Source organism: Ovis canadensis, chromosome 21 (assembly GCF_042477335.2).
Source record: "Ovis canadensis isolate MfBH-ARS-UI-01 breed Bighorn chromosome 21, ARS-UI_OviCan_v2, whole genome shotgun sequence".
Lineage (NCBI taxonomy): Eukaryota > Metazoa > Chordata > Mammalia > Artiodactyla > Bovidae > Ovis > Ovis canadensis.
The window spans coordinates 61,816,973-61,836,455 of NC_091265.1; the positions used below are offsets into that span (position 1 = coordinate 61,816,973).

Here is a 19,483-nt window from a genome sequence, read left to right on the forward strand (position 1 = left end):
GAAGCTGGCGAGAAGAAAACAAAAAGGAAAAACTGCTTTCAAAGGATATGGGACACACATTCAGGTAAAAGGTGACTCGGCCACTTTTCCTTTGGGGGACTGGGTAATCCACCCACCACCTCGTGTGATCCTCATGACTACGGTCTGGCCATCACCGCCTTGAGAAGCCCCATCTCACTAACTCGCAGTTCTGCACATACGACTGCAACGAACCAAACTGTGTCCTCCCCTAATTCCTAGGTTCACGCCCTCACCCTAGAGAGATGCCGTTTGGAGATGCCTTTGGGAGGTGCTGAGTTTGGATGAGGCCACGAGGGCGGAGCCCTAACAGGCCAACATCCTTGTTAAGAGGGGACTCCAGAGAGCTTGCACCCTCTCCCCGCCTACTTCTCTCTCCCTGCCATGTGAGGACACAGGTAGAAGATGGCATCTGCAAGTCAGGAAAGGACCGCCACCAGAGCCCAGCTGTGTGTTGGCGCCCTGACCCTGGCCCGCCAACCTCCAGAACCATGAACAACCACCCTGGGTAGTTTTTCTCGCCAGTCCAGCAAATGAAGACCCCACCACCCAGACAGCATCGACCTGTCAGGTTCATGGGTTTGAGGAGGATTTCTACGAGGCAGGATTTCTGTAGCACGTCTACTGGTAGACAGGGTTTCTGCCAGTTCTACTCCTTAAACCCTTAGAGAATGACAACAAATCCCTAACAGCTCTACTGAACTGGCAGAACGTTCTCTCTCTCTCATCTGACCTCACAGCAAATGTCGGCAGGAAGTACGGTCAGCGTGGGCCTGTTTACCTCAAGTCCAGCCTCAGAGACACCCCGCAAGCGAATGGAGGCTCACATCGTGGAAAGGGGGTGCTGGGCTTAGGCCCGGAGCAGGCCATCCACAGGCAGTGGCTCCTGGCAGCCCCCTGCCCTCTGTTCAACCTGCCACCTCAAAGATCCAACCCACTCCCAACTGTTTCCAAGAGCAGGATCAGGGTATCCTCTGTCCTAGGTGGCCGGAATTCTGTCAGAATTAAAGTTTGGTTTTTCAACTTTTTGTGTGTAGAGTGACTAAGCTGGAGGGCACTAGGGACACGTACACCCAATCGAAAATGGCCCTTTTTGTCTGAAAGTTCTGGACGCGGATTTAACCCACGCCGTGACTTCAGGAAGCTCGGCGCTTTGCTCATGGCACCCAGGTAGTGCAGAGAGCGGGCGCTGCCTTCAGCCTTGTCGCCGGTGCCCCTGCCCCGGGCTAAACCCACACTGTCAGGACCCTCCTGAGCACAGTCAACCAGCGCCAGGACAGCAGAGAAGAGCAAAGAAACTCTGGAGTGTCCCAGTTCTCCTTGGCATTGCTCTGCACACTGTGAACAAAAAACACCTCTGTTTTTCTGTGATGTCATAGGTCAATATTTATTCACAGCAGGGAGAGCAGAGGGAAGAATTTGGAGAGGGAGAAAATGAAAGAACACCCCAAGTCCCAGAACGAAAGTGGGTAGGTCATAAAGGACAGCAGGTAACCTCGGGTCTCCAAACCTTCAAGGACAGCGTGCCCAGTGAAACACGGGTGCGGGGGCCGTGACCCAGCCCACTGCCCATCACCTGGGCAGGACTCTGTCCACCCACAGCCGGTCCTGCTTTCTCAGCAGAGAAGGCAATACCTCCACTGGAAACGATTCACGCTGGCTTCAGAAATATACATTTACATACTCCAGCCCCAAGGAACCAAGAACTAGACACACATGGCCACTGCCTGGACGGTGCCTGCCTTCCAGGGACAGAAGCAGCCAGAACTGAGCAGGGCTGTCGGCAGACCGGAGCACACGCAGGGAAGGAGCAGAGGGCATCCTGATGGGGTGTGAGGGCGGTGGCCACCCCCAAGTAGAGACGCGGACCCTGGGAGGGGCCGACACGCGGAGCAGAGGAACCCAGGAGGAAGGGGACGGAACCAGCCCAGAGGGGCCCCCGGGCTGCCCAGGGGTCTGGGCCAGACAGCCCTCGGCATCTGGACAGCGTTAAATGAACTGGCCCAAGAGGAGGAGGCAGCACGGAGTGTGAGGATGCCCCGCACTCACAGCTACGCTGTCACACTGTACATGGCAACTCAGCGTGCACACACACATACGCACACATTCGAAACAAACCATACATGCTCACAGCTGTGCAATGCTTTCTAATATTTTCTACTCTGGGTCACTTAAGGAAGCAAAGGAAGGCTGACATCTGACGCCCCAGTGGAGGTTTACAGCCCACCCCGGGAACAGCTGATGGAGACGGGGCAGTGGGGGGAGGGGAGATGCCTGCTGTCAGGACTGGGCAGCGGTGTTTGACGGTGAACATGGGGCAGAGGAAAGCGGCCACTGGATCTGGCCACACGAGTCACTGGTAACAAAACCAAGAGTGGTTCAGGAAGCCATGGGGACAGGGCTCAGAATGCAGCTGGGGCAGAGCGAGCAGAAGAGGCCGCAGGGGCCCCAGGGGGTGGGAGAAGTGTGAGACTGCCTTTCCACTTTATCCGTGTGGCTTTATCCCTGAAAAAAATTAAATCCAGCAATAATACCCAGATTGTAACAACAATATGACCCTCCTGAGAAGATACAACAGTACTTCCCGGGTGAGGGGGAGTCTGAAGAGGAAAGGTGGGACACACAGCCACTGCAGGCCGGGGAGGTGAGCCCACCAGTGACTCGCGGGCCCCCTAACCGGAAATGGAGTCAGGCCTCCTGCTGGTTTGGAGGAGAGGAGACAAAGAACAGCCATTCAAAGAGGTCCAAAGACCAACCACCTTCCCCGTTCTGACCACCGGCTGCCTACCTTCTGACCCAAGGGGATCATAAACAAACAGCACCGACTGGCCCCAAGTGGAAATCTGGCCAGGAGGCTCCGTGGGGTCAGGCTGCTGGGACCTGGTAGGATAGAGCTCACCTAACTTGGATCAGGAGAGAAAGCAATCACCAAAGGACTGTCAGCAAAAGGCCGACACGATCAGATAAACAGTTCAAAAAGACGGCTCTGGTGATGACGAAGGGAATGGTCTGTGGGCAGCAAGAGTCGCCATGGAAGCCCTGAGGGGAGCTGGGGCAGTCTGGACTAGCCAGGCTCACAGGCCGGGTAGAGAGAAACTTACAGATCCAAGGTCCGGTCCAAAGGAACACAACCAACGGACTTGCAGGTGGGACACAGCGGGAGGGGAGGAGTGACAGAGGAGGCTTCCTGCTTCCAGCCTGCCAGGAAGGACGGACTGAAAGAGAATGTGGGCTCAGTCCTGGACCTGGTTAGACACCCCGGGAGACAGGGAGCAGCTGGGGTTGGCTCCATGGGCTGGAGGAGCCGCAGATCCCTGGTCTCCAGGAGAAACAAAGGACCAGGTTCGGATCAGGTGGTCTCGGAAGAGTGGGGAGGGGCAAGGGGTCAGGCCTAGTACCTAAGACGAGAGGGACCTCCATGGTGGTCCAGTGGCTAAGACCCTACATTCCCCATGCAGAGGGCCCAGGTTTAATCCCTGGTCAGGGAACTAGATCCCACATGTCACAACTAAAGATCCTGTGTGCCCCCAGTAAGACCTGGTGCAGCCAAAGAAATAAATATTGGGGAAAAATTAAAAGACAATAGGAGGGCGAGCCCAGAAGGAAAACAAGGAAGGGATGGAGTAAAGGAAGGGCCTTTGCTTGGTGCCCCTGAGTCCTGGCCCCTCGGCTGCTAAGAAGTAAAGGGGAAACACGAACTGAAAATACAACTTAGGTTCAGCGTCTTGGAGATCCTAGTAATCCAACAGTTTCAGTCCCAGTATAGATAGAAGTCTGTACACAAAGGCCAGGGAGATGAAAGACAGAACATCAGCTAGCTCCCCCCGACAGTGGCTGAGTCAGGGTTTCCCCTGAGAGCACACAGTCCAGACCCTCCAGACCGTGGTCTTTGGAGCTCGGCCCAGGAGGAAAATGCATGGAAACTTGAGAAAGAACGTCAATACTTTTATTCCATTATAATCTCAGCTCTCTTAAATTCCTGTTTCTTGATAATTTTAGTAATTAGTATTGCTGCTGCTGTTCAATCGCTAAGCTGTGTCCGACTCTTTGTGACCCCATAGACTGCAGCACAACAGGCTTCCCTGTCCTTCGCTGTCTCCTGGAGCTTGCTCAAACACATGTCCATTGAGTCAGTGATGCCACCCAACCATCTCATCCTCTGTCTTCCCCTTCTTCTCCTGCCCTCAATCTTTCCCAGCATCAGGGTCTTTTTCCAATGAGTTGGCCCCTCACATCAAGTGGCCAAAGGACTGGAGCTTCAGCTTCAGCATCAGTCCTTCCAATGACTATTCAGGACTGATTTCCTTTAGGACTGACTGGTTTGATCTCCTTACTGTCCAATGGACTCTCAAGAGTCTTCTCCAACACCGCAGTTCAAGAGCATCAATTCTTGGTGCTCAGCCTTCTTCATGGTCCAACTCTCACATTCATATACAACTACTGGAAAAACCATAGCTTGACTAGACAGACCTTTGTTGGCAAAGTGATGTCTCTGCCTTTTAATACACTGTCTAGGTTGGTCATAGCTTTTCTTCCAAAGAACAAGCGCCTTTTAATTTCATGGCTGCAGTCACTGTCCGCAGTGATTTTGGAGCCCAAGAAAATGAAATCTGACACTTGCCACTTTTCCCCCCATCTATTTGCCATAAAGTAACGGGATTGGATGCCATGATCTTTGTTTTTTGAATATTGAGTTTTAAACCACTTTTTTTTACAATAAGAGACAATAAGAGAGGGATTTCCCTGGTGGTCCAGTGGCTAAGACTACACTCCCAATGCAGAGGGCCCAGGTTTGATCTCTGGTTAGGGAACTAGATTCCACATGCCATAACTAAAGATCCTGCATGCCACAAGTAAGCGTACAATGAACAAAACCAGTTTATTCACTGTGTGCAGCTATTCCTTTCATCTGCAGCGTGTGTGGGCGTGCACACCGCACACACACCTCCGCACTCTGGGAGAGTGGGCTCCACAGCAGCCACTCCCTGCGGACACCCTGCCTCGGAGTCTCAGGGCCAGGCGCTCTTGACCTGAAGCTCCTCTGAGCATATGCACTGCTGAGAGTGAGACCTCGCAGTTCAGAAGCAGCCTCTGGACCCGGGCACCACACCGAGAGGGCTTCCCTGGTGGCTCAGACGGTAAAGGGTCCACCTGCGGTGCAGAGGGAAAAACACTCCCACCTGCCTGGGGACGGCAGCCCCTGAGCAGCACGGACGCCAGGCTGCCTCCACGTCGGAACATCACGCATGCTGGCCACCCAAGCCGCCGTCTCCTCGCAGCCCAAGTGCCGTTCAGCTCCCTACAGCACTCCCTACACCCTCGACAGGAGCCGGGAACATGGGCTGTTCGCCACCTCTTCCTGAGGTGGTGCCCAGTACCCAGAGCCCCTCCTCTGGGACACAACCAGGACTCAGGGACAGGAAGGGGCACAGCCGAAGGGGGTCAAGGCCCAGAGACCCTGTGCCTGCTTCCTGACAGCACAGGGGTCCTTGTCCACCCAGCGCGGCCCTGCCCACCACCAGCTCACACCTCACACCGGACGCAGGGCGGGCTGAATTACTTACTTGAAATTCACTGTCTTTCTGAGCTTGTTCGGATCCCTCTTTATTACAGGACTGCTACGAACGAGAAAAAGCAAACACTTCTGGTGAAATGGGGAACGCTGAGCAAGCACTCACTCAGCAACCATCAGAACAGTCAGGGTGTACAAGACATCACAGATCTTTAAACAAGGGTTTCTTGCACAGCCTAAAGGCACCACCAGAGTCCCACACTCGGACCAACACCTGAGGAAGCACCTCGCTGCTTTAAGAGAAAAGGGAGGTGCTGTGGGTACGCACAGCCGCCACCTCACCACCACCCTGGTACCTTTTTACAATTTCATCGTTGGAGGAAGGTCATCGGAGGGAGCTTTCCCGTGGGCGCTGGGCCGGCTCACCAGTTTAGCCAGGTGGGTCTTTCGAGGCAGTGCCAGCCCAGGAAGACACTGTCCCATAAGGGGCACAAGGCCCGGGGCCGCCGAGGTCAGCACTGGGTGGACGAGGGTGCCCCGGGCAGGCAGGAGGCCTGCTGGTCGGGCAGCTACTAGCTCAGTGTGGAGTCTCTCCACCCAAGAGAGGCCCGAGCCAATTTAATACAGGCCCTAAACTTACTTCATCTGTTAACGTATTGAGAAAGACTTCTACACCCCTGTCCTCAATGAAATTGCAAGTTAGCAGTAACCAGGAGTCTGTCAGCGACACACTCGGGACTCTGACCTTCCACAAGCCACTGTCTGCCCACATCGGCCCCTCACGGCAGATCTGAGCTCTTAAAAGCAACCCCCACCCCAAGTGCTTTAAAAACCTTCACACGGTGTTTAATAGGCAGACAGGGGAAAGCAAGTGAGAAACTTATGTGTCCTGTCAAATTTTATACTCAAATATTGCCCCTAGAAAAACGTTATTTGTTTAACTTATTAAACTAAGTCTGCTTAAGTCAGACACGGAGGCCCAGAAAGGAAATTTCTCTTACAGAAATTTAAGGTAAAAGATTCTTGAACATCCCATAAAAACATACCTTTCCATTCCACAGCTTTATCAAAAATACCTGTACCAAGGGTAGAAAGTGTGGACAGGAAAAAAAAAATGCCACGTTAAGCACCACCAGCTACTCTAGCACCATTCAAAACACCTAGCCATACAGAGCAACCACTCCCATCCATCAACACGGAAATAATAACCCACAGACATTTTAATGTATGTTCTGTATAAATAGTACATGTTCCAGTTTACTCAATATAAAAGGCAAACAAAATAATGTTCATATGAAGTCGTCTACAAAAGACTCGCACTTATACATACTTGGCAATATTTTTAGCACTCAGTGAAGTACATTTTGTACAAAGTACAGAAAGTACAAATGGGGGATAGATGCTATTTTCTTCTGTGTAATCTGCATTTCTCTGATGGAAAGATGTTACAGGTTAAATCCCGTTACAATGAAAACTACAAAATGAAAATACTAGAGACAGTTTTTGACTCTTGCTGATGGCTTGACGCGGGGCGGGACACACCCTAGGGAGGAGTATTAGGTACGGTCACTCCTTCCCTAACTGCAAGACACCCTTCTGATCACCCCATGGCCTTAGCCCTACACTCCAGCGGTCCCCTCTCCCCAGTGGCCCACAAATTCCTAATGGACAGGGACTCCACCTTTTCTTTATTGTTGGTCTTTCCCAACAAATCCTGGTGCTCACGATACTTTGTGGATGGCAGGACTAAATAAACACTCCTGCGCCAGGAAGCTCAAGGAGCGACCAAGGGCGAACGAGCCTGGTGAGTCCAGACCCAGGTCTGTGACTCCAGAAGTGGGGAGACGGGCTACGGCACTAGGTAGGATGGCCGGTGGGCTGCAGTGCCCCCCAAAGATTAACTTCGTGTGCTTTTTTCCCCCAAAGGACACTAAGAACAGAACAAGTTCTATGATCTGATATTCTGCATGTTGATATTTCATCGGAAGAGACAAATAAGGACTTTGGAGACCGCACTGAAGTCTGCAGTAACGGGATTTGACCTGTACACACTTCTAGACAACCGTGGTTATTTCTAAGCTGTTATTACTTGGACTGTATCTTCTTAGGGAGATACAGTTAAGGGGTTATTGAGCCAACACAAGTCCCTCTCCCTTGCCTAATGGTGCTCTCAATAACAGCAAGTCACCTCACCTCACTTACCAACTGCCTTAGTTCCCAAGGCCATTTCTTTTAAACAAAGTAGCGTCATTAGGTAGAAATAAGCTCCAGGAATAACTTCCCCGCCCTGCCCACTCCATTCTGCCCCCAGTGCATCGTTGCTCCTCCCGTCAGAGCACCATCAGGAAGGCCAGATGGACCTGTGCCACACTCAGCCCTCTGTTCTGTTTCCTCAGTACAGAATGTTCGGGCCCCTCGATCCTGCAGGTAAGAAGGGCAGGAAATCAAAAACCAAGCAGGCTGAATATTCACAGAAAGGTGAGGGAAGCGGCTGCCCGCAGAGAGCGCCACCGAAAAAGAGGCCTTTCTGTCCAGGGAGAGAGGAGGTAAGACTTAACTTGGGATCTCTTGGGATTTTATCAGAGGCACAGGCTTATTCAAAGCAGATATTAAAATACAATATAGAAATATTTAACATGACTCTGAGTTCTTCACCAACTAGCTTGTACATTAATAAAAATTAGCTTTCAATAAGTTATAAAATAAAGGTAAGTTTTAACATTTATTAGAAATTTGAACACTAACATTATTTAATATTAAATAATTGTTTTAAATTTTTCATTTTCAACACTACTGTGGTCATGTATTTTTAAAATCAGCTTACATGAGTACATGAAACCTGCATGGAAGAAATACTATGAAATCTGGAAGAACCCTAGAGAACAAATGAGGGTAAAGACGGAAGAAAGCTGGGCAGAGACACAGATGAATATCGGGCACCTGGGGTTCGCTACGCTCTTCTGGCCTACTTCTATATGCATATGAAATTCTCCGTAATAAAATGTTTTTTAAAATAAACACTGAAACTTCAAGACCTAAGAAGTCAGAATGCACCAAATATGCTACAGAAGACGCCCAATGCTAGGAATAAACTAAAGACTCCTGAATTGTATACTCAAATAAGTGACTGTATGCTACAAAGAGAGAAGATATCCAATAATAATAAAATACACTGTCACTGGTTTCCTGCCATCTTTCTTGTTCTTTTCTTCCTAGTCTGGGCTTGGTTTTCAAGAGAATCTATAAGTATTCATTATAATCCAAGTATTCAACAGCTCTGCTGTAGGAAACAGGCTAAAGTCGTAGTAATAAAAAAGGGGGTGTGGTTTATATTTTGTTTTAAAGTCAGGGAAGAATTTAAAAGCTGAAACAGATTTTTGGTTGGCCAAGCACCTCTAAATTTAAAACCTAAATTCCTAAAAGCCTGCACAGTATTGGCTAGGTAATAAGATGAGACCAAATAGGACTCTGACTTTTCACTTTACATACGCCTATACTTAGAAAGGATTTAAAGGCATGCTATTTCTACAGTAAATATTTTTGGTACAAGGTTTCAAATCTTACTTTTCTGACAAAATCACATTTAAAGGATTTCTTACTATGAAGAAGACTGTGAAGAAAGTAAGTTACCTAATATTCCACAATATAACAGGGTTATTTCTTTACATTTGTTTAAGCCAAATAAACTCTCATTGCTCGGGCAGTTGTTAATAAAAGATTCTGCTAATGATGAGGGAACTAGTTCAATGATTAAACTACTTTAATAAAGCCACATTTGCTGGATGAAACAAAAGCAGCATCTGGATTTTCCCTGGTCTGTGTATGTGTGGCTGTGTGTGTAAATAAATGAGAGTGGCATACAGTTACTTCAATATCATGTATAAAACCTGAAACATTTATCTTCACAGTGCATTTAAAGACCCACTATTGCATTAGCTGCTTGTGGGTAGGTTGGGGAAAAGTGATGAACCAACTGAGAAAGAAGAGTGACACGTCCTCACTAGTATACTAAGTTGGAAATGCTGTTTAAAATCAAATCATCAATTACAGATAATGTCAGGAGGAAGGTGTACCATGTTAAATATGATGGTGGCTACAGAGATAAAAAGATACAAATGGGAATCTACGCACAATAAGGGAAAGCATCATTCATCTATTGTCTCTTTTAAAGGCTCCTTCTTATAAAACAAAAGATTAAGTTGGCTGCAGCCTTTTAATAAAAGAGCTTTGGGATCCATCAATGAGTAACTAAGGAAGAATAAGCCAAATGTTAGCTAGACTCAGCTTCTAGGGCATCTAAGGTTTGGTCTGGGAAAACCTTCTCCCTCTCCAGCAGAGGGTCTCCTGCTGAACTGAGCCCCAAGGGACTCTGGGCCACCAGGCTTCACCCTGAGTCACAGGATGGCTGCACCACCCTGAGTACTCAGTCACTACGAGGCTTGTCAGGTCCTGGAGGGCCATGGGCTTCCTGATTGTACTGCCTGTGGTTCTGAAGATGACTAAGACGAGAGAAGAGGTTCTCAATGTGAGGGCTACACCTGTTGCCGTCCCTGTTAACCAAGGTGGCAGGAATGCACGGCAGGAATATGGCTCTTCAGTAACCTTTTGCAGGATGTTTTCTCCTCAATATCATGGACCCTAACCTTCTGAAAACATTCTGTATTTATTGCTCCTACGGCTTCTTCTGCCATGTCCTGAAAATATATTACAGAACACATTAAATTGTGAGGTGACAATGCAATGATCTAAAGCATAGCTCGTGTGACTATTTAGTGAACACACAGGGGTAGGGAGAATTGAAACAGACAATGATTTCTAACATTTCACTGGAGTCTCTAGAGTGTGTTCCATCTACTCAAGGACCAATCTAAGACAGTCTGATCCCGCTGAACTCTGCAAAACCAGATGATGTGATGAATATCGAGAGGAGACTGGAACTTCTAAAAGGCTCCAGGCAGACCTAAACTAGGAGGAAGACAGGTGAGTGCAAGGTCAGGTAGAGAAGGCGGCTTTCCGAAGGTGACTTCTCAAAACTGAGGTCTAATCCCGGGTGGCCTGCCGCCCCAGGACTCTGACGGCTTCGGGTTCCTTCGGCATGAGCGCCCCAAGGTTGACTGGCAGGCAGCATGTTTCCAGGGACAGATCCTGTGCATGCTCCCATGTCAGAGCAGCACTGCTGAGCTCCATAAGGCCTGGGGTGGGGAGAAGGACCCTACGTGATAAGGGCAGAGAAGGGAGTGTCCAACTCCAACCACAACATCAATATGTATGTGGCATTTCCTGAAGGCCGAAAATGGCGTGAGAGAAGCAGCAGCTGAATACTGGACATGAATTTTCAAGCTGAGGCCCATAAACGTCTATAATTACTAAATGTTTGTCATTTTCTACTGAGGAAACAGAAGAAAGGGATCTGATTTGCCTGGGACTGAAAAAAAAAACAACCACCCCAAAGTGATATATTCAATACATAACATTCTGAAATCTTAATTACTGTAGCTTTTTAAGCAAGCACAAACTGTAGCTGGTGCTACTTAACAAAAGCATTACAACTTTGTTTTTCTTAAAAAACATTTCTTGAAACCAAGAACTAAAAGAAAGAAATTAAAGCCGTAGAGAATGCTCCAACTTCAGAGGACTCATACTATACCGTGAATCGTGTCTGTCACCTGGAAACCAGAGTGCTCCAGGCACGATCGCATGGACAAGCCTGCAGCAAAGAACACATGCACATACAGCTCAAGTCGTACATCACTCCGCGCCCTTCACGCCGCCCAGCACAAAGACGCTCCCTCCCGAGAGGGCGGGCTGCAGCCACACCAGCGTTCCGGGGGCCAGGCATCTGCCCTGGCTTCATGCTAGAAACCCCAAACATTTAAGACCAGCAAGACAAAAGACACTTTGCATATGTCAAAATTAGACACAGTAGCCTGTGGTTTATTTCGTTATCAAAAGAAGGCACCAAAGCAGGTATGGAAGGTGGTACCAGGGTAGGGGGTAATTTGGCAACTGCCTTTGGAGAGGATTCATGGGAGAAAGGCTGAGTGAGACCAAATGGGAACACGCAATACCAGAAAAATGCTTCACTTCCAGGAGGAAGGTTTTGACTGCTTTATAATAGATATATCATGCTCAACATAGATGGGGAGTTTTTAAAGTAGAGTAAATTAGGTCACAATGACCTAATACAATGAGAAAAAAATTCAATGCGCCTTGCTCATCTGGTGGGAACGTGTGCCCAGCCACTGGGGACCGAGCTGGGCTCTCTGTGAAGCATGGCAGCCACCCCATCTCGGCTCCAGGGCCAAGTGCTGCTAGCAGGCGGCTTCTCAGGGAGCCAGCAGTTTATTGCTGACTACCTGTGGGCTGCTCCGGATTTTATCATGCCTGAATTTTCAATTAAGCTGGGGTTAAGAGAAGACAGGGACGGTGACTTTTGGTTTTCTGGATTCAAAAAAGACTGTGCCCCAGATGGTGCTTTTTGAGTCCCTGAGACATATCTGCGTTGTGCCTTGATGCCTTTCATTTTATTATGGTTAGTACTCCAACAAGCACTAATATTAGCCTTCTATTACTCAGAGAACAAAAACAAAAGTTCCCCAGACAACACTCGAGAGATCTAGGGTGTGTTACAAACGTTCAGGCCTGTGAGGCCGTTGGGAAAGGCCAGGCGGAATCTCTCCATTCATGCAGAGAAGGGACCGGCTCCACACAGCCACTGTTCTGACAGAGGCGAGGACAAAGCCTCCTGAGACTTCCGCCCACTGGCACAGGTCACACTGAAGGAACAATACGTACTGACATTTGTGTCTTCCACAATTCATGATAAATAAGCAAACTGGTTATTTGTAATCAGCCAAACTCGCTTCTAGGAAAAGGCTGCTGCTGGACGGTGCAGAGCGCATGTTCCTTCCCAGAAACCAGAAAGGAAAAAAATCACGTTACATTGGCAGCTGATGTCATCAGTTCAAGCTCTCTTCTAGCAATTATACCTCTTCCCACAATCGCAAAGACTCAACCAGGGCTTCTCAAGGCTTCTACTCAGCAGTCCTGCCTGCTTTAGTTACAGTCGATTTCATGGTTAATTTCACTTTTCATCGTCAGTTTCCAGCTAAGGAGGATAACCTCCTTTTCATTAAAGTTAGAGCTGGCCCATGGGAAATAGGCACTAAATGCTACTGATGTACACTGTTTGAAGATCAGACCAATATTTTTATGTTTAATAATCTCCTACAAACAATATTGTGTGGTGTGGCAGTTTTTCAAGCTGTATGTGTCTGATCTTGTTTCATTCTCAAAAGGGCCCATTTTCCTCTTGTCCAATGCAGGACTTTTCATGTGCCCCTAAAATTAACACGAATCCTGAATAGAACCTCCAGGAGGGTTCAGCTGGGAAGTCTGCTTCTGATTCATCTCGTGGAGAAATGGGGGCTGGCAGAGACAGCTGTGTGGGGACAGAACTGTTGGCTTTAAACCCGCCGGGAGGCTTCACCTTGGCTGTCTATTGTTTAGCCCGTGGTGAGCTGCACCACAGAGCATCTCAGGGCTGCTATGGAAACAAGGTCAGACATCTCACAATACCAAGATGAAGAATGAGAAAGCCAAGAAGCGTCTTATTATTTTAAACCAAGTTACTTGTGAATGATTGTAAATGCAAATTTTAAAAGTACTATTGAATATTCGATTCTCACAGAGCTAAAAAGTCCCAGAGCTGAAAACGAGGAGGAGAAAAGGAAAGAAGGGATGTGTGAAACACAACCAGGCTCTCATGTTATTAAGCCAAACAGCTCAACATTGAGAAAATATTACATAAGCTGATCACCACATGCTGTCATGATCTGTCGTGTTTCAAGGAAGGAGCTTATTCTAACCTACCTTGAAGGACATGAGAAATGCATTCATATGGCCAGTGCAGGAAATACCATAAGTGCACATACACGTACAGGGACGTGTGTGTGCTTTCCTCTAAGGCAGAGCGAAAAATAAGGCAAGCATGGCGTATGTGTTGTGTATTTTTGTCTTTAATCCATGCATTCATGAACGTAATATGACTTATTATTTGGGTTCCATATTTGATCAGCCACATCTCTTAACAAATGCAAATCCTGACAATTTACTATCAATTCTGGCCATTTTTTTGGTTATGATGGGAATATAACCTGTAGACTACAGATACCCCTCCTCCCATTAGAGGCCAGATTCATTGTAAAGAGTTGATCAGCAATATGACCCAACAACAAAATGAGTAATAGACATCTTAAAATCTGACTTGAAAATATGAGAAGAGGAAGGACTCACATTTGTGGCAGAATCCTGGCCGCACGCCGTGAAAGCCCAGCTTTTAAAGCACAGGGCGCTGCGCTTGGATCGAGACTTACTGGCCGCTGAGTCTCCACCCTTAACTCCTCAACTCCTCCCTCTTAAACAGAAGTCCCTGCTCAGAGATCCTGAATTTCTCCCCTTCCTCATGCTGCCCAAGTGTCCAATGGCCAGCAGTTCACAAGGGCCATTAACGTCTGAAACTCTTAACTGGCAGCAAGGGCCCCTGCCAAACCCAGAAGAACGTGGGAACCAAAAATATTTGAGGCTGCAGGTTTCACAGTTTTTACTAAGCTCATACTTCAACAAAAAAAGTGTACTTGAACTAGGGCCTCAATCAAAAGTGTACTTGAACTTGAGTAATTATGTGTAAACATTGAGCCCATCTAGAAAGCAAAGGAACAGCTTTTTTTCTAACAAAAGCAAGTCTGTTGTCTACTGAGTCAACTGTGAGGCCTCCCGACATTTGCTCAGTGCCCATCTCGTGAGCAACCTGTTTCCCTCTCTACCCGTGTGCTTCCAAGCATGGCTTCTGCGCCTCCTCAGCAGATGCAGTTTTAGGAATGGAAACTGACAGCCTAGTAAAAATAGAATTGAGAAGCTAAATGCAGAGTGCTGCCCCCACCTCCCCCGTTAACATTGCGTGTAGAACATGCTCTGATCCATTAGCTCAGTAAAAAGTTAAATTCATTTTAAGTGGTGTCCATTATTCTCTATTTTTCTACTGAGTTACCCAATAATCTTTCTTTCCCTTTAAAAATAAACAGGGACAGAGAATTCTGTAAAATTCTATTTCCAGACATGTCTATTGCACTTAAGTACTATAAAGTAATATTTCTAGACTGCTAAAATTTCAAAAAAGACAGAATATTAACTACAGATGGTGAATCTTTATTTGGGGAAAAGAAAATTTCGGGGTGCATGGGCTGTGTTGCAGCTGGCTTTCTCTAAGTGGCCCGCCCCTAACACAGCACGCTCTAGAGCGGTGCTGACCAGCACAGCAGCAGCCAGCTACACGGGACTGTCTGTTTAAATGAGCTAGAATTAAATAAAATGTAAAACCCCATTCCGCGGCTGCCCTTGCCACATTTCAAGCGTGCCTAACGGCCACAGGTGGCTGGTGACCGGCGTCCTGGACAGCACGGATCAGCATCTCATCCCCTCTGGACAGGGCCCTGGGACCCCGTCTGGCCCAGGGGGAGCACACAGGGCATGCTGAACACGCTCCTATTTAAGTTAAAACAGCAGCCTCAGGAATCAGAGGTAAATACTAGTCTTACTGCCTGCGATTCCAGGAGGCGGCTATTAAGGTATTTTAAAAGTGTTGCTTAAATGAAAGCATACAAAACAAATGAGCCAAAATGGGACTTCACCGTTACAGAGTCCTTAGGGGGAAAAATGGCTGAAAGTTGATTTCATTAAAAGACCCAAAAGGACGTAAACTGAGTATTTCAGGAACTTCTCTGAGACTGCAACTTGATTAAATAAAAAAACTGAACCGCAGGGTCAGCGGGCAGGGCCAGGTGTGAGAGCCCAACTCCACGGCAGCTCAGGTTTCCTCAGACGTGCGGGCTTGTTTCCAACCTCAGACCCTCACCCTCTAAGGGGAAGCTACCCAATGGGAAGGTCTGGTCACATCATGACAATTTTTTAAGTGAGTTAACACTCAGAACGCCAAATTTATTATTTCTAAACATATGATTGATCATCACAGAGAATGGACATGACCTGCTTTTTAGACTGAGCTGAGGCTTCCCTGGTGGCTCTGAGGTTAAAGCATTTGCCTCCAATGCAGGAGACCTGGGTTCGATCCTGGGTCGGGAAGATCCCCGGGAGAAGGAAATGGCAACCCACTCCAGTATTCTTGCCTGGAGAATCCCCTGGACAGAGGAGCCTGGTAGGCTACAGTCCACGGGGTTGCAGAGAGTCGGACATGTCTGAGCGACTTCACCTGAGAGAGACCAGTCTTAGAAAAAAAAAACTAAGTGAGAAAACGAACTTTCCATTTCACGAGGATCAAAACAGGCCCTTCCAAGGGAGATTTAAATGGGTATAAAAATCCTGCCGTTGCAATATACACACATTTATATGTGTGTTCAGTAAAATGATAAATTCATGTATAGGTTTGTATTTTTTAAATCCAGACATTTGGGATATAATTGGTGAAGACAATTCAACAAATAAGGCGCTTTAACTGAAAGTTAGATTCAATTATTTAAGTCTTATAAAAATTCAGAAAGATTAAGAATCTAACAAACTCAAAGTTTTAAAAGAAATCTCAAAAGGAGGTCCTTATTAAATTCAGCTTCACTGAGCTTGCTCCTTTGCACTGGGGTTATCCTGTAGCCCCTTTCTGACGATGCTAAACAAACCATACCTTCCCCACATTGGAACCTTACAACCTAAGTCTGAGCTGAAAATTTCAGTGTGGGGAAAATCTAGGCATCATCAAAGCCCTGTTACAGATTTGACCAACATGTACTTTTTCTGGACATAAAAGTGGTACTTGTACTAGTTTGCTAACAAATAGTAAGACAGAACTCACTTGGAATAATAAAGAAAAAACCCAGGGGTGCAGCCCGATTACAATAAAAGCAGTGTCTTTAAATAGTTCCCATACCACCACTAACACGTCTTAAATCTCCTCCCAGGTAATCAGGCCAAGAGGATGAGAACTGCGGCCAGGCTCCCCGCCCCGAGCAGCCGAGGGACTCACCATCTTCAGGATAGCCCCGTACAGCCGCAGGAGCACCTTCCGAGGCTCGTCTCCAACTGTGGCCAGGGTGTCGGGCAAGGAGCACTGGAACAGCATGTTGCTGAGGCCACCTCTGCTGGAAACAAGAAGAGCGTAAGGAGCGGGACCTGAGGGCAAGCCACGTCACTCTTCTGGGGTAACTGGGCGAGAAGTCGGCTCCCGCCCACGACACCTGCCCTCACCTGAGTCTCCATTCCGTCCCTCAGGGAACCGGAAACACAGATGAGCTCCACAGCTCTTAGATCAATTCCACACGCAAACTCCCCATCAGTCCTCAAGGACAGCCACGAGGGAAGTGTTTTGTTCTTAATTTACTGTAATTGGAGGATAATTACTCTGCAACATTGTGCTAGCTTGTGACAATCACTGGCATGAACTGGCCATAGGCATACCTGTGCCCCCCACCCCATCCCTCTGGACTGTTCCAGAGCACCGGCTTTAGGCACCCTGCTTCATGCATCAAACTTGCACTGGCCATCTATTTTATATATGGTAACGTATAAGTTTCAACGCTATTATCATCCCACCCTCACCTTCTCCCACTGAAGCCAAAAGTCTGTTATTTACTGCTGTGTCTCCTTTGATGCCCTGCATGTAGGACCATCAGTACCATCTTTCTAAATTCCATATATATGCGTTAATATACAGTATTTGTCTTTCTCTTCCTGACTTACTTCACTCTGTATAATAGGCTGCAGGTTCATCTACCTCATTAGAATGGCTTTTAATCGCATGTAGCATCTGCCTCAGAGAGGGACAAGGGGCAAAGAGACCCTCCTCAGCCATGGGAACTGGGGGTGGGGGTATCTCAGATGTATCCCTTCCAGTCCATGTTCATCTGTGACCCCAAATTCCCATCCTGTTCCCATCACTGCTGAGTTAAAATCTTGGAGCAATACCTAAACCATCCCCCCAGGGCTTTCCACTTGAAGTTACAAGATCCACCCCTTCTCAACCAGAGTTGACTAACAGCCGTTTCAAACAATTTGCAACATTAAGAATTATTGGAGCTCTCAGAGGAAAGGGGAGACCTCAACACCCAAAACCTTTCACATGACTACTGAAGACGAGGAACAAGTTACAGGGGACACTTAACAGGAAAGCGTAGCCCTGGGGACAAACCACCTGCCTGGGTTAGAAATGATTAGTGCAGATACTGGAGACTTAAACGAAGAAACATAAAACACTACAGTTCGGAACTCAGGGCCCAAGGCGCCTCAACTATAGCAGGCATCAGAGTCTAGTCAATAGATCAGGAAGAGCTACCACCTAGGCGAAGCGCGATGCTAGAAGCTCAGATAACACAAAACTGAAACAGGCTCTGGTCCAACCTCGAGAAACTTCCACTCCAGGGCAGAAAGCAGACATAAAACTATAAGAGAGACTGCAAAACTGCAGGACAGTGTCTAAACCAGAGGCTCAGCAAACCCTGACCAGCACCTGCCCGTCAGATGCAGCTGTGCCACACGGCAATGCCGTGCCTGTGCAACTTCTGGAGACAAAGTCATGAGCCAGTTGGAGCACGGCTTTCTAGAACAGCAGCCCTGTCTCCAGAGACTGATGCCTCTCTCCCTACTCTATCCACCAGCAGTCCAGTGAAACTACGCTCCCCAAGGGAGGCTAAAATACAAACCACAACAGAGCCGTCACACACCCAGACAGGGCTCATGGCACACGGTGAGAGGCACCACCAAGAACCAGTCCAAGAGAGAGAGTTCAGTTTGTGTGCCGAAGAGAGATTAACTGGGAAAACTTTTTATCTGGAGGTGTAAACGCTCTGCACTAACGGTGACACAGACTCGTGCCCAGTTCTGCTCCCAGGGCGGACGTTCTCCACCCTTCCTGCGTTAGAGGAGCTGGGCTGTGCCCAGGGGGCAGCCTGCCTCACATTAGGACTGTACTTAGCAGCCGCCTCTACAGCCGTCCAGGCCTGTGTGACCAAGTGCCAGCACACAGAGCGTAAAGGAAGGGCCTGAAACCAGCAACGGACCCGCTTACACGCTGGGCCCCGCCCCCCCGTCCATCCTGCAGTGTGCACCGACTCCCAGGTCGATTCCGCGATGACGCTGGTGTCTTCGGGGACACCCCTCTGTGAGCAGCGGCTCCCGTGTCACCGGGTTCTGGCGGCAGGCAGACCTGCCCATGTGCTGTGGTACCAACCCGCCCGCTCCCGTCCTCACCTCTTTGGGCAATGCCGGCACCAGCCTCGTGGTCCCGCCTCAGCGTGCCAACCCAGAGGTCAGGGCCCTGGCACAGCTTAGCAGGGCCCTCAGAGGTAGACCCACAGAGCCGGGCCCCTCCTCTCAGCTTCCAGGATCTTGTCCCTCCTCCCTCGCTTCCCCAGCCCCGGGAGGCTGCCCCTGCACACTTAGTGCCCTTCTCGTACTCACGTGTGCCCCTGTTTTGCTTTTCTGGTTCTCCGCCTGTTCACCCAATTTCCTAATTCTCTAGGTCTGCTGAAATACCCAGTGTCGTTTCCATTTTCTTGCCAGGATCCTGACTAGCACATGTGGCCAGAGCTGCGGCGGCGTCTTAGACCATGAGGTTAAGGGCCACATCCCAGGAACAGCGCAGCCATCAGCTGCGAGGGGTGAGCATCCCCACTGATCCAGGGGCACTGCTGCACCGGCTCGGCCTGGCTACTCCCAGGCCTCTTCAATGCACGAAGGAAGCGGATTTCTAGGTGGTTTAAGCTACTGTGACTCTGGGGTCCTCTGTCATAAGCAGCTAAGCCCAGTACTAACTGATACCACTCGCCACCTCACCCACTGACTTCTGCTCTTCCAGGCAAAACTCCTCATTCTTCTCTGCTACTCTACCTACCAACTATTTAAAACCAGGCTGAAGCCCAGCGTCCTCAGGAAGCTTCTGTATCTTCCTGC

The 19,483-nt window shown here is 48.5% G+C and overlaps 1 protein-coding gene across 9 annotated transcripts in view; it reads right to left on the reverse strand.

Moving 5' to 3' along the window:
• Nucleotides 1–19,483, reverse strand: part of CHKA (choline kinase alpha) — a 58,060-nt gene that overhangs the window by 16,703 nt on the left and 21,874 nt on the right. The window contains exons 2-5 of one of the 9 annotated variants that reach the window (XM_069565586.1): nt 16,563–16,674; nt 6,577–6,606; nt 5,583–5,633; nt 3,120–3,233 (exon numbers count right to left, since the gene is read on the reverse strand). In XM_069565586.1, coding sequence (XP_069421687.1) covers nt 3,120–3,233; nt 5,583–5,633; nt 6,577–6,606; nt 16,563–16,674 — 307 coding nt within the window. Of the gene's footprint in view, nt 1–3,119; nt 3,234–5,582; nt 5,637–6,576; nt 6,607–16,562; nt 16,675–19,483 lie in introns of all 9 variants that reach the window. The other 8 variants (XM_069565585.1, XM_069565590.1, XM_069565587.1 and 5 more) reach the window with 8 other exon arrangements.